The sequence below is a fragment of the Lampetra fluviatilis genome, chromosome 36 (assembly GCF_964198595.1).
Source record: "Lampetra fluviatilis chromosome 36, kcLamFluv1.1, whole genome shotgun sequence".
In the NCBI taxonomy this organism is placed as follows: domain Eukaryota; kingdom Metazoa; phylum Chordata; class Hyperoartia; order Petromyzontiformes; family Petromyzontidae; genus Lampetra; species Lampetra fluviatilis.
This window is the reverse complement of record NC_136310.1, coordinates 12,179,634-12,194,760: the sequence shown is the minus strand read 5'-3', so window position 1 is coordinate 12,194,760 and position 15,127 is coordinate 12,179,634. Positions and strand designations below refer to the sequence as shown.

The window sequence follows — 15,127 nt, the reverse complement described above, 5'->3', positions numbered from 1 at the left end:
GGAGCACAGCAGGATGCACTGGTGAGTACTGTACATAATACTATTATAATAGTAAATACATTTTCATAATACAATAAGGTTTACCATTTGTATTATTACTAGCACGATTACCTATACCCCAATGAAGCCCTCATATATTGCTAATACGTAAGAAATAATGTTTTCTGGAGTGCATCACAATAAATACAATGGTATCATGCCCCCTTTTTCGCGAGGATTCAATTACCGCTCACTTCTCCAAGTGAGGTCGGCCTTTAGTTTATTTGGCCAATTTTCAACAAGACCCTCCACCACCTGACAGAGCCAGTCAAATCAAGTTGTCACATGGGTAAATGTGTCAATTGATTTGGGTTTTTCAGCAAATCCGAGCATTTAAAAAAGCAAGCACAATTTTGGCAATTGTTATACAACGTTAATCTACAGATCACATCCAGCAATATCAGATGTTATTAAGAGCTCAGCTTTCCCTTGAAAGAGCTTCCTGGTCCAGGTTCTTAAATAGGTGCCATGATCTCATCAGCACAATCATGCATGTGATCCAGTTTAATATTGAGAGTTGATTGCTAGTTGATTGGTTGTGACAGTATGCTAACAGAATTAGAAACCATCAAAAGCATGAGTACTCGAATTTTTTAAACAAGTAATGCAGCCTCTCATAGGCGAGTTGTTGAGAGGGAACAGGCATACATAGTAGAAGATATACCTGCCAGATTGTCCTGGGTTGGCGAGACATCTCTGAGGGAGTTGTGGCGCGATGCCTATGGTGGCACATGCGCGAGCAGGGATGAGGCACGCACTAAAGTGGCGCTGCTGAGGGAGAAGGCCGACAAGGATGGCGCCCAGTACGCCACCGAGATGAAGGAGCTGCAGCGCCTGCTCGACCATGAGCGGCGACTCCGCGATTTCATGGGAGTCAAGGGGCAAGAGAGAGTCAGCTTGGAGACCGGAGCGCTGTACAGAAAAGGTCTTGCACAGCGGCCGGCATCCTCACCCACCCACCATGTTCAATTCTCACATCTCTACAGCAGGCCTGTCACACGATTTTTCACCCGACCTGTCATGTGACCTGTCACGCGCCTACTATTCATACAGACGAGGTTGAGAAAAGGCAGCGGGAGCTTGTGCAGGAGAGTGTGGAGTCGTACGAAGCCGCCTTCCAACAGATCCATGCCATCACACACGAGGACGACCTTGACACGCTCGTGGGAGCCTTCATTGAGGGTGATTGTTCACACTGTCGCTGAGACTCGGTTATTTCCAAATGAACACAGATGATGCACGACTAAAGACTGACGTTCACAATGCCAAACCAATGCCTCTTGTTGCAGTGGAGGATCGTAACTTTGCACTCTTCAACTATGTGAACGAACAGAACAATGAAATAGAATATCTACAGGATCAGATTGCAGAGGTGAGTTTGTGTGAAATATTGTATTCAAAAAGTATTTTTTTGGTTAAATGAACATTGCGGTAGTGCTCATCTCCTGTTTACAGCTCTGAGTCAGTGGTAGAAATTCCACGTTCCTATGGTGGGAGTGAACCTCTCCATAGGCAAGACACTGTTGATTTACCCATAAAGTGGTGTTCGTTTTATGGACCCTGGTGGAACGATTGGTTGAGTCAAGCCCCAACCAGAACTTGAATTCACAACCTTCCCTTTGCAAGCCACTCACTCTACCACTGAGCTCCCTGACTATCAATAGTTTATTACATCACAGCTAAGGGCTCCGAGAGTTCCATTTCTTTTTTTTCTGTTTCCGTCGATTATATGTATCCTGGTTGTTGTTTTTTTATGCGTTGTTGAAAATATTAGTAGAATTTTAAAAGGGGGGACATTTTTCAATGTGCTTCCCAACAACAAATGCCGGGTGTGGTGTTGGCCACATTACCCTTTTGTACATTGCGCTGATCTCGTAGGCACTCACTAAAAGCACTTGCCCCAACAGTCCACGTAGGCTACATGGAGCTCCTCGTGTTTGTGAAAGATCGTGAGAGCAATGCAGGAGTTTGAGCAGCAGGAGGCGTCGCTGGAGCAGGCCCGGCAGGTGCAGCTCCGCGATCTGGAGACGAGGCAGAGCAAAGCAGCGGTGCTCACAGATAGTCACGCGGCTCAGAACGCGCTTGCCACCCGGGCCCTGCAGCGCTTGAAGGACGGTGCGATTCCTGCAAACGCCGCGCCGAACGAGCTGCCCGCAGGGGCGCCTTACAAGTTTAAAGTGATTTATGGGCGGTGTTCAAACGCATAATAAATACAAATGGAAATTTGACTGCACAGCTTGAGTTAGCATTACAGGAAAAATGGATGCATACACGGTGAAGGACCGGAAGCATAATCGATGGGGCCATGAGAGAGCGTTTGAGAATGAGAATTTAGAATTTATATACTAACATTTACCAGCTTGTTACATTCCCACTCATTTACTGTTTGCCTTTTGTGGTCTACGGAGACCGGTTGGGAGGAGGACGACTTGAGCAACAACTGCTTTAGAAGTAACATGCTTAAACACCGTATTAAAGTTGAAATGTGGATCTAATCAAGGCTATGGAAACATCAAATGAAAGGAGACAAGAGGACTGCTCGCAATGCCGACTGCGGGACCTCGGGCTCCGCCCTGAAGTCGTTACTGCTAGAACTCTCACTGGGGCTCCACTGAGAAACAGGAGAAACAGCTCAGCTCATCAGAATCACGATTTTTTGCTTCTATTCAGATACGCTGAATTTGTCACCATTTTCCAAAATGGAATTGTTTGTCTTTAGTGGCCATCACATGTAGCTTAATTTGACTTAAAACTCAGATCTAAACATATTTATTCCAGAAGATGTAAAAGATTACTACAAGTGTATATTATGTGCAAGGTCCGCTTTTAGGAATGATGCATACTTTGGTATGCGTCCTATTGATTTAAAAATAAATGCAATTTCGATTTAAAGCTTTCGTGACTGCAGGGATTCATCTTCTTGGTTCTTTCGGTAAAGTCACGTAGAAGGGAAATACTAAAATAATAAAAATAAAACATAATAAAAAATTCTCACGACGTCAATGTCAGTATGATGTATGTAATATACAGCTGTTGGCTTACCAGAGATGAGCGTTGAGTATTTGAAGAATCTAAATTATTTTGTTTAAGCAGGTGGGGACTCAAAAGACAAGCATAGTCTCACTTGCAAGTGTAACCTCGGAATGTGTGTTATGTTAAGCATTTCACTGCGTGCACACAAACTGGTGGTTTTGAGTGGCCCACAGCTGAGCGTGTCGTGCAGGGGTGGAACTGCTCTTCACGAATCTGCAGTGCGATCGATCGGAGATCGAGGAGCTGCTGTCTGGAGCAGGCGGGATCCAAGACTCCACTGTGATGCATTACCTCGGCAACATTGAGCACAAAGCAAACGATCTGCTGACTGCGCAGTCCTACCTCTCTCTTAAGGTAGACACTGCACACATATCCGGTGTCTCTCTTGAGGAAGATGATGTCTCTATCTCTGTGTACATGCTGCCCTGTCTCCGTCTGTGCTGGGCACTCAGGATGACGAGAAGCCGTTTGAGTCTCCAGATGGAGCACGGATACTTCTGGGACAGTCTCCGCTGGAAACGGTGCCTGGCCTCGCTGTGCAGCTGCCTTCCCCTGGGTCAGGCCCTCACTCACAGCAGCACTTAAGACAATCACATTGCCTTTACTGCAGCCTACTGAGAGTCAATTCAAGTTTCGAATTCATTTTGTGTAACCAAGTGCAAGCTGAAGAGGGTAGGAGAGTCTCATATCCACGAATAACCTGGGTCACCAAAATTATAAAAAGAAAAAACATAATAAGTACAATAACAAAGTAAACCGTGTTACAGGAAAAAAAACAGTTCCCACCGAGTATTAAACATTCCTACTTTGCTAGCCCCAGTGATTGCCATTGTTTCGTGAGGATACGCGAGGGACAGTATCAGTCCCCTGGGTCATCGATACGTGTGCCCACAGAACCTCCAGAATGCGCTTACTGTGATGTTTTTGAGTGTTCTTTTGGTAGTTAATTTAAGGTGGAGAGGGGAGGGAAACCAACCCCTCACACCCATCCAACACCCTCATTTGTCACTGTGATAGATGTAAGAACACCAACTCCTCACACTCATTCATGCCCACTAACACACACACAAAAAACCCCCATATAGCCTTTAACAGACTGTTAGGGCAAGAGGGCGGCTAGCGATCACCTATTAAGGCTGGCACGGCGCATGAGGGGGTGGATGGCCAGCAACACACACGTCCGCCTTTGATTCTCCAGTGGTGAGGTTTACATGCTGTGCCTGGTAATTATATAAGGATGAATCGACCTTAGGAGAGGCCCAATACTTGTTAACATATTTGTCACTGATGTTGGCTATGAGCAGCAATCTTTCTTTGGTTCTTTTCGGTTAAGTCACGTCTAAAAATAAAATAATAAATCAAAATAAAACAACACATTACGACGTTTCGATTGCAACACAAGCAATCATCATCAGGCATAAAAGAAAATAGCAACAAAAATCTAACTAGAAAACTATAGACCGACATACAAGCAGACAGACATCACAACGGCACACATAGAGAGGAGTATACAGGCACACGAAAATTAAATAACCTAGTAAAATATTGAAATGTGATGTAATACAACACAGAGAGTCGGTTAACACACAATTAACGCATGGCCTGGTTGACTACGTGTTTCAAAATTTGCTAAGTTAGAATTTTAAGTGTGAGCAACAAATATCTAACTAGAAAACTATAGACAGACATACAAGCAGACAGACATCACAACGGCACACAGAGAGAGGACACAAATCGGCTGTGTGAGCAACAAACATCTAACTAGAAAACTATAGACAGACATACAAGCAGACAGACATCACAACGGCACACAGAGAGAGGACACAAATCGGCACAAAGAGATGGTCGTTTCTGTGACGGTCCCTTAAATATAGAGAGGAGGGGGAGGGGACGGGGGGAGGGAGAGGGCGGGGAGATCAATGAGTGCACGCCAACGTACTACCATTGTAAGTGAGATGATAGACGCGGCACGGGAGGCAAACCTGAAAATTAGGACAAACGTGGCACGGGAGGCAAGCCTGAAAATTAGGAGACAAGCACACGAAAATTAAATAACCTAGTAAATTATCGAAATGTGATGTAATACAACACAGAGAGTCGGTTAACACACAATTAACGCATAGCCTGGTTTATTACGTGTTTCAAAATTTGCTAAGTTAGAATTTTAAGTGTGAAATTTCAAGGAGAGGACACAGGCAGAGAGAACAAATAGCCAGAAAGAAAAAAGGATAAGTTTAAAACTTCCCCGTAGAAGTGGTTCAATCTTAATTTGGGAGCTTTCGTGACTGCAGGAATTATTCTTTGGTTCTTTTCGGTTAAGTCACGTCTAAAAAAAAGAATAATTCCTGCAGTCACGAAAGCTCCCAAATTAAGATTGAACCACTTCTACGGGGAAGTTTTAAACTTATCCTTTTTTCTTTCTGGCTATTTGTTCTCTCTGCCTGTGTCCTCTCCTTGAAATTTCACACTTAAAATTCTAACTTAGCAAATTTTGAAACACGTAATAAACCAGGCTATGCGTTAATTGTGTGTTAACCGACTCTCTGTGTTGTATTACATCACATTTCGATAATTTACTAGGTTATTTAATTTTCGTGTGCTTGTCTCCTAATTTTCAGGCTTGCCTCCCGTGCCGCGTTTGTCCTAATTTTCAGGTTTGCCTCCCGTGCCGCGTCTATCATCTCACTTACAATGGTAGTACGTTGGCGTGCACTCATTGATCTCCCCGCCCTCTCCCTCCCCCCGTCCCCTCCCCCTCCTCTCTATATTTAAGGGACCGTCAAAGAAACGACCATCTCTTTGTGCCGATTTGTGTCCTCTCTCTGTGTGCCGTTGTGATGTCTGTCTGCTTGTATGTCTGTCTATAGTTTTCTAGTTAGATGTTTGTTGCTCACACAGCCAATTTGTGTCCTCTCTCTGTGTGCCGTTGTGATGTCTGTCTGCTTGTATGTCTGTCTATAGTTTTCTAGTTAGATATTTGTTGCTCACACTTAAAATTCTAACTTAGCAAATTTTGAAACACGTAGTCAACCAGGCCATGCGTTAATTGTGTGTTAACCGACTCTCTGTGTTGTATTACATCACATTTCAATATTTTACTAGGTTATTTAATTTTCGTGTGCCTGTATACTCCTCTCTATGTGTGCCGTTGTGATGTCTGTCTGCTTGTATGTCGGTCTATAGTTTTCTAGTTAGATTTTTGTTGCTATTTTCTTTTATGCCTGATAATGATTGCTTGTGTTGCAATCGAAACGTCGTAATGTGTTGTTTTATTTTGATTTATTATTTTATTTTTAGACGTGACTTAACCGAAAAGAACCAAAGAATAATTCCTGCAGTCACGAAAGCTCCCAAATTAAGCAGCAATCTTACTCCATTCACCAGGTTCATTGTTCAGTTTGCTAACCACAATACGATTGCTCTCCAACACACAACAGCTACTATTCGTCACTAAGTGGCGGCGACCTCTCCACAGCGCTTGTGGCAGCCTAGGTGCACTTTCAGGTCAGGGGAAGTATTGAAGGCTCCCTGGCAGGAGGTCAAGGGACCCGGCAGATGCACCACCTGTGCTCCCCATTGTGCCAACTTTGTTGGAGGGCGACTGCCTCCAACTGCCCAATAACATCCTTCACGAGGCTCCTCCATAGAGGCTGATCTTGACACTGCTGGTACAAATAATCGGCAAGTCCATTGGGCTCCATATCCTCCTGTACCACTTCAGCCCACTTCTTTTCTAGCCTGTACTGTGCAAATGTATCCCCTTCTCTCCAAGCAAACATAAGCTACTGGGGTATGCGATGGCTGGGCATGCAGGCTACATGACCCAGATAAACAGCCTCACCTGCTCAAGGAGCTCACTTTTTCAAGGATCTGTGAGCTCACACAATCCAGTCTGATTAAACTCAGGATGGATCGATTATAGACAGGCCAGCCAGAAAGTTGCAAGCCGGTCCAGATGTTCCTTTAAAGGCATCCACGTTTTGCAAATCTAGTGAAGAGAGGGCATAACTGTTGCCAAAATGACCAATAGCTTCTTATGGGGTGATAGTTCAGGCAGCTTCCATACAGATTTGCACAGAGCCGATGAAAAGATAATGCCGCTTGACTGATTGGAAGTGAAACCTCTGCTGCCAAACCGGAGCTGGTCATAAGCACATTGGCTAGGTATGTGAACTCCTCCACTCTCCACAACTACCCCATTACAAATTTGATATTTGCTTTGTTTTTGGTGGGGCTTATGGTAAGGCCCCACCTATTTGTTGCATGCACCAGATTTAACAAAAGCATGTCTAACTCCTTCTCAGAGTGATCATCATCACCATACATAACATGGTTGACCAGTATGGAGCCATCCCTTGACCTCACCAGGACATCAGTCAGCCTCCCATTGTTGCTGTACCATATGGAAATTAATCTGTTCAATAGTGTAGGGACCAGAGGACATCCCTTTTGCACAGAGACAATAGGAAATTGCTCTGACTACTGGTCATGTAGATTTACACGGGCCTGCCCACCATTTAACTACCGAAAACATGAATATCCCAAATCCATGGCCTATTAATCGTATTATAGACCTTGACCAGGTCAACACAGCAGAGATGTAGGTCCTGTTAAAATGCCCTATACTTCTGCTGTAGCAGACGGACCAACTGTATGACATATTTGCAGGACCATGCCGGTTTGAAACCAGACTGGGGCTTCACAAGCCTCTTGGCATGGCTGGCAAGGGACACTCAGTCACACACACCCTCTCACATTCACAAAGAGGATTCTCATTCACACACTCGCACACTCACACGCGTGGCCACATTGGTGCTGTGTTATGGTAGAGGGGAACAGGACAGTGGCTCTGAGTCATCGGTTTCGGAGGAAGAGCAGCGCCCACTCACGCAAGCCGAACTTCGCGAGAAGATCATCAGGGGGGTGAGTGTTCCACTTTTCTGTTATTTCACCCTAAGTCTTGTCTCCGAGTGAGTTTTTGTGTGTGTTAAGCACCACAGTGAATGTGTGTGTGTGCGTGTTTATTTAAGCCCCTATGGGGAGCGGTAATGTAGCGGTTAGTGACCCGAGTTCAGTTCCTGCTCATGGCCAACACCAGTAACGATTATCTGAACCGGTCCTGGACCTCCCCTAGGTCGACTCGGCCTCAAGTAAGTACCTTATGTGGTATTTAAACATCGTCACTGTGGAGACAAAGGCGGCCGGAAGTTGTGCTGGTTACCCACCCCTTTGTGTGCCATGCCGGCCTTCATAGGTGCTCGCTAACAGCACTTGCCCCAAACAATCTGAAGTCTACATGGGGGCTCTTTGTTGTACCCCACAATAAGTGTGTCTGTGTGGCGAGCAGGTGTTACGCAGGGAGGAGAGGGCTGGTGGGGGGAGGCCACAGCTAGAGCAGGATGGACCTCACGACACAAGGGCTCCAATGTCTGAGCGGAGGGAGCGTCATTAAGAACCTTGGCCCGGCAGAGTGGGAAAGGGCTCCAGCCCCAGGTTCCTCTGGCCGGGCTGATACACCCAACTCCACTGTTATTTTTTTAGAGGTCTTTTCTTGATGGCGCTGTTGAAATGTTCAGTTTGGTCAGTTAATAATCGTGTGACGGTGCATCTATCCCATAATTGGAATCGATCCTTATGCTCTGGGTCCAAGCATTGACTCATGCATGTGAGAGTATATTATAATGTGCAGCCTTTCGTGGATCCACTGCTGGATAAAGCTTGCCCGTGACTATCAGTTGTGGGGATTGTTTGGCCATACGACAACAATGCTGCTTGGTGAAGTTAGGTAAAGGGAAGAGGACTTGGACCAGTTCAGATGTCACTTGCCACTAATGTTTGTTCTGGCTGGGAATTGAGCACAGGTTACCAGGTATATCGTGCAGTGCACTAACCACTGCTCCGTCACTTCACCTTGCGTTGTATGTAATTGGAATATGTGACCTCTGCAGCCACGAGAGGCCTACAATGTGCCCTGGGGATATAAATTAGATTGATGCTGCATTAGCAGCAGTTAAAATTACTCTCTGCTAAAATTGTCAGATCACGGTGATTAAATGATTGTGTTGTGCCTTGCTGTGATAATTGATTATGCAGTGTTTTTGCAAATATTCTTAATCCAATAAATCTTACAGAAATAAATAATCAGAGATAACGTCTAATATCCATATTTGCCTCCAAATAACAAGTGTTTTTCACACGTCTCATTGGCTTGCACGGTCTGTTGGAAGTGGATAATACCGGCAGAATTGGTTCAACACAAGCAATATGGACCGGTTTAGACATTCAGTGAGTAATGAGCAGTCTTGCTTGAACCAATGCAGGTGAACTGCCAGATGTTTAGAGTTAAAAACTTTATTAGATTTTGGTTCCAGTTTTCCACAAAAGTACAGTAATACATATCAGATTAATGTAGTGTTCTTCATTGCAAAGCCCTCGGGTCACTGGTGGCCCCTGACAATAATACACATGTGAAAACACCCCAGCATGCTGTCAAACCCCAATGTTTTCAAATATGTGGCGGCCCTTACACTGATTTTGTCTTATCGGCAAAAGTGGCCCCCCTCTGAAAATTAGTGAAGAACACTGGATTAGAGTGTGGCTGATTGGATGTGTAATTTTTTTTTTTACAAAAACATTTTTTAAATTCTTCAAAACTTGATCCAAAAAGAGTGGGCTGGACGTCTGTATTGAACATATAAACCTGCGGTGACACAGCTCACACCTTTTCTGGGCTAAACCCGAGTAGAGTCACGTAGGTAATTAGGGACAATAAGACAAGGCGGGCATAGGCACCGCAACAGTGGTCATTGGATCCGAAGGATACCCCTTTCGCAACTCGTAACGTGAGTCATGCAGCGGTCAGGTGAGGAAGGGCTGTGGGTTACGTGTGCGTGCGTGTGCATTGCTCGGAGGGGGGGTTATATCAACACTGTGAGTTACATTGCTGTAACAGGATATAATGAATCATTTGTGGATCGAAAAATCCCATATTAGGTCGCCCATTGATGCTGATTAGCTTCCCTGCGCATGAACATAAGTTTATCCTTCATGCTGTTGCGGATTCATTGTCCCGTTGCAGCGCAGTGCGCGCGGTGCGTTTTAAATGTGGGCAGCCACACCGGGAAGTGAAACTTCAGCTTGGTGCAATATTACCACCTCATGGCCCAGTGGATAGTGCCCAAATCTGGTCGCGGAGATTCACTGAACAAGGCTCACAGCGATAATGAGTGTGCGTCCCACCCCGGTGTGGCTGGGGCGTCGTGACGAGCACTTTGGACAAGGGCTGAGTCGAGTCCCGGCCCTCTTGTCCACAGCCCACGTGGTTTGCCAACAGGTCAGAGGGCGCGCAACTCCCCGGGCACGCCAGGGGGGGGTCCTGTGACAGCCCTGACAACCACATCAGAACATCAACGGACCGATGTTGCACACCTGCATGAATGGGAAATTAGAGACAAGCCACACAATCTAACCTATATAATACATTTTTTGTCTGTCTGTCTGTCCGTCTGTCTGTGTACGCTCGCTTCCGGGGGATTTAGCTCTCGGACCGTGGGGTTCGCCGAGATTAAATTTTGCCGGTGGGCACGCCCCCGGCCCCGCGGTGAACTTAGGCATTTCCAATTTTTCGTCTCTAAACTTTAAATCGGACCGATTATCGATTTAGTGCGATTTCTCTTTATTTATTTATTTACTATTGCCGACCTGCGCGTGACGAAGCACGCCGTTGCGCATGCGCGAAGGCGGTTGCCCCTGGCAACGGGCGGTTGGCCCCTGGCAACGGGCGGTTGGCCCCTGGCAACGGGCAGCAACGCCGTCGCTGAGGGGTGAACGCCATTTTTAATTCCCGTTAAAAATATGTGCACGCATTAACACGCGACGCTGAGGTAAATTCATCAAAGTTTCACGTCCTCTTCATTCCCCCACCACCCCAATGTGTGCAATTACTATCATAGGGTCGGTAGATAATAAAATGATAGCGATTAGACAGTATTATTATAGCGCGGGGGGGGGGGGGTAACGGCCACAGCACCCAGCCTCGGCCGGGTGGGCAATCTAGGCGAGGCCGGAGGCTCTGCACGGTACTAGGCCTCGACACCCCACACGTGTCAGGCGAAGACTTTGTGCTATAAACTCGATATACCCAGCGTTGCCCAGGGGGAAAATACATTTAAAATCTTCTGAAAACTTTAAAACATAACATACCAATGAAAATACAACTGTGTAATAAAAGTTTTAAACCCGACTGCACCAAGAATCGATTCTCTGAATCGCGCAACGGAATCGAAGGTTGTCGACTCCTTTAGTAATCGGCTTATTCCCGTTTAATATAAGTTGGTTATATAGTTGATAAAAACTGCTACGAATGGGAAATATCCGGCGTTGACCGGGGCAAAAATATAATTAAACAGTCCTGAAAACTTTAAAACATAACATACCAATGAAAATAAAACTCTTTAATTAAAAATGTGGCCCAAGCGCGAAAAGAAGCGATTCTTTGCAATCGTTGCGAAGGAATCGAGGGTTGGAGATTACTTTAAAATCGCCCTATTCCCTTATTAACAAACTGCGTGTCGCCAACAGACACACACATTCATACATTTAGCTTTTACATTTAACATACAAAACGTCAGCATGTACTGCTGTCATCATAGGCAAAAATATATACACCCTCACCACTCCCTCACCACTCTCCCTCACTCACCCTCACCACTCACCATCACCACTCACTATCACTCACCACTCACACTCACCACTCACCATCACTCACACTCACCACTCACTCACCCTCACTACTTACCCTCACCACTCTCCCTCACCACTCTCTCACCACTCACCCTCACCACTCACCCTTCTCCCTCAACACTCACGCTCACCCTCACCAATCATCCTCGCCCTCACCACCACCACTCATCCTCACCACTCACCCTCAAGACTCACCCTCACCACCACCACTCACCACCACTCACCCTCACCTCTCACTCACCATCACTCACCCTCACCACTCACCTCTCACCACTCACCTCTCACCACTCACCACTGATCCTCACCCTCACCACTCACTCTCACCACTCACTTTCACCACTCACCCTCACCACTCACCCTCACCACTCACTCTCACCACTCACTTTCACCACTCACCCTCACCACTCACTCTCACCACTCACCACTCACTCTCACCGCTCACCACTCACTCTCACCACTCACACTCACAACTCAGACTCACCACCTCACCACTCACCACCTCACAACTCACACTCACCACAGACCCCTCACCACTCACACTCACCACTCACACCACAGACCCCTCACCACTCACCCTCACCACTCACTCTCACCACTCATCCTCACCACTCACCCTCACCACTCACCCTCACCACTCACACTCAACACCTCACCACTCACCACCTATCACTCATCACTCACACTCACCACAGACCCCTCACCACTCACACTCACCACAGACCCTTCACCACTCACACTCACTCTCACCACTCACCCTCACCACTCACCCTCACCACTCACCACACTCACCACTTACCCTCACCACTCTCCCTTACCACTCACCCTCACCACTCACCCTCACCACTCACCAGTCACGCTCAACACTCACCACTCACGCTCACCACTCACCCTCACTACTCACCCTCATTAATCACCACTCAAAACCGCCACTCACCCTCACCACTCACCCTCACCACTCACCACTCACGCTCACCACTCACCCTCACCACTCACCCTCACCGCTCACTAATCACCACTCACAACCGCCACTCACAACTGCCACTCACCCTCACCACTCACCCTCACCACTCACCCTCACTACTCACCACTCATCCTCACCAATCACACCCTCACCAATCACCACTCACCCTCACCAATCACCACTCACCCTCACCACTCACGCTCACCACTCACCCTCACCACTCACGCTCACCACTCACCCTCACCACTCACTAATCAACACTCACAACCGCCACTCACCCTCACCACTCACCCTCACCACCCGCCCTCACAACAACCACTCACCCTCACCACTCACCCTCATCAATCACACCCTCACCAATCATCACTCACTGCTCACCCTCACCGCTCACCACTCACCCTCACCACTCACGCTCACCCTCACCACTCACCCCTCACTAATCATCACTGACAACCGCCACTCACCCTCACCACTCACCACACTTACCCTCACCACTCTCCCTTACCACTCACCCTCACCACTCACCCTCACCACTCACCAGTCACGCTCACCACTCACCACTCACGCTCACCACTCATCCTCACTACTCACCCTCACTACTCACCCTAACCACTCACCACTCACCCTCAACACTCACCCTCACCACCACCACTCACCCTGTTCCTGTTTAAAAAAAAAAAACTTGCTTACGTGTCGCCAAGTATACACCACTCACGCTCACCCTCACCGCTCACCCTCACCACTCACCATTCACGCTCACCCTCACCACTCACCCTGACCACTCACTAATCACCACTCACAACCGCCACTCACCCTCACCACTCACCCTTACTACTCTTCCTCACCAATCACATCCTCACCAATCACCACTCACCCTCACCAATCACACCCTCACCAATCACCACTCACCCTCACCACTCACCCTCACCACTCAGGCTCACCACTCACCCTCACCACTCACCCTTACTATTCACCACTCATCCTCACCAATCACACCCTCACAAATCACCACTCATCCTCACCAATCACACCCTCACCAATCACCACTCACCCTCACCACTCACGCTCACCACTCACCCTCACTACTCACCCTCACTACTCTCCCTAACCAATCACCACTCACCCTCACCACTCACGCTCACCACTCACCCTCACCACTCACGCTCACCACTCACCCTCACCACTCACTAATCACCACTCACAACCGCCACTCACCCTCACCACTCACCCTCACCACCCGCCCTCACAACAACCACTCACCCTCACCACTCACCCTCATCAATCACACTCTCACCAATCACCACTCACTGCTCACCCTCACCGCTCACCACTCACCCTCACCACTCACGCTCACCCTCACCACTCACCCCTCACTAATCATCACTCACAACCGCCACTCACCCTCACCACTCACCACACTTACCCTCACCACTCTCCCTTACCACTCACCCTCACCACTCACCAGTCACGCTCACCACTCACCACTCACGCTCACCACTCACCCTCACTACTCACCCTCACTACTCACCCTAACCACTCACCACTCACCCTCAACACTCACCCTCACCACCACCACTCACCCTATTCCTGTTTAAAAAAAAAAACTTGCTTACGTGTCGCCAAGTATACAACACTCACGCTCACCGCTCACCCTCACCGCTCACCCTCACCACTCACCATTCACGCTCACCACTCACCCTCACCACTCACCCTGACCACTCACTAATCACCACTCACAACCGCCACTCACAACCACCACTCACCCTCACCGCTCACCCTTACTACTCTTCCTCACCAATCACATCCTCACCAATCACCACTCACCCTCACCAATCACACCCTCACCAATCACCACTCACCCTCACCACTCACCCTCACCACTCAGGCTCACCACTCACCCTCACCACTCACCCTTACTATTCACCACTCATCCTCATCAATCACACCCTCACAAATCACCACTCATCCTCACCAATCGCACCCTCAACAATCACCACTCACCCTCACCACTCACGCTCACCACTCACCCTCACCACTCACGCTCACCACTCCCCCTCACCACTCACTAATCACCACTCACAACCGCCACTCACCCTCACCACTCACCCTCACCACTCACTCTCACCACTCACACTCACCCTCACAACAACCACTCACCCTCACCACTCACCACTCATCCTCATCAATCACACCCTCACCAATTACCACTCACCCTCACTGCTCACCCTCACCGCTCACCCTCACCACTCACGCTCACCCTCACCACTCACCCCTCACTACTCACCACTCATCCACACCAATCACACCCTCACCACTCACGCTCAGCACTCACCACTCACGCTCACCACTCAC

The 15,127-nt window shown here is 47.8% G+C and overlaps 1 protein-coding gene across 5 annotated transcripts in view; it reads left to right on the top strand.

Moving 5' to 3' along the window:
* The window catches only part of LOC144945129 (outer dynein arm-docking complex subunit 1-like), a 29,989-nt gene extending 21,268 nt beyond the window's left edge, over positions 1–8,721 (top strand). For 4 of the 5 annotated variants that reach the window (XM_078873412.1, XM_078873410.1, XM_078873414.1 and 1 more), the window contains exons 8-15: positions 783–964; positions 1,093–1,221; positions 1,329–1,411; positions 1,986–2,154; positions 3,263–3,426; positions 3,525–3,628; positions 7,902–7,995; positions 8,420–8,721. In XM_078873412.1, coding sequence (XP_078729538.1) covers positions 783–964; positions 1,093–1,221; positions 1,329–1,411; positions 1,986–2,154; positions 3,263–3,426; positions 3,525–3,628; positions 7,902–7,995; positions 8,420–8,524 — 1,030 coding nt within the window. In that variant the 3' untranslated portion in view covers positions 8,525–8,721. The remainder of the gene's footprint in view (positions 1–782; positions 965–1,092; positions 1,222–1,328; positions 1,412–1,985; positions 2,155–3,262; positions 3,427–3,524; positions 3,629–7,901; positions 7,996–8,419) is intronic. The other variant, XM_078873415.1, reaches the window with a different exon arrangement.
* Positions 8,722–15,127: the final 6,406 nt, after the last annotated feature.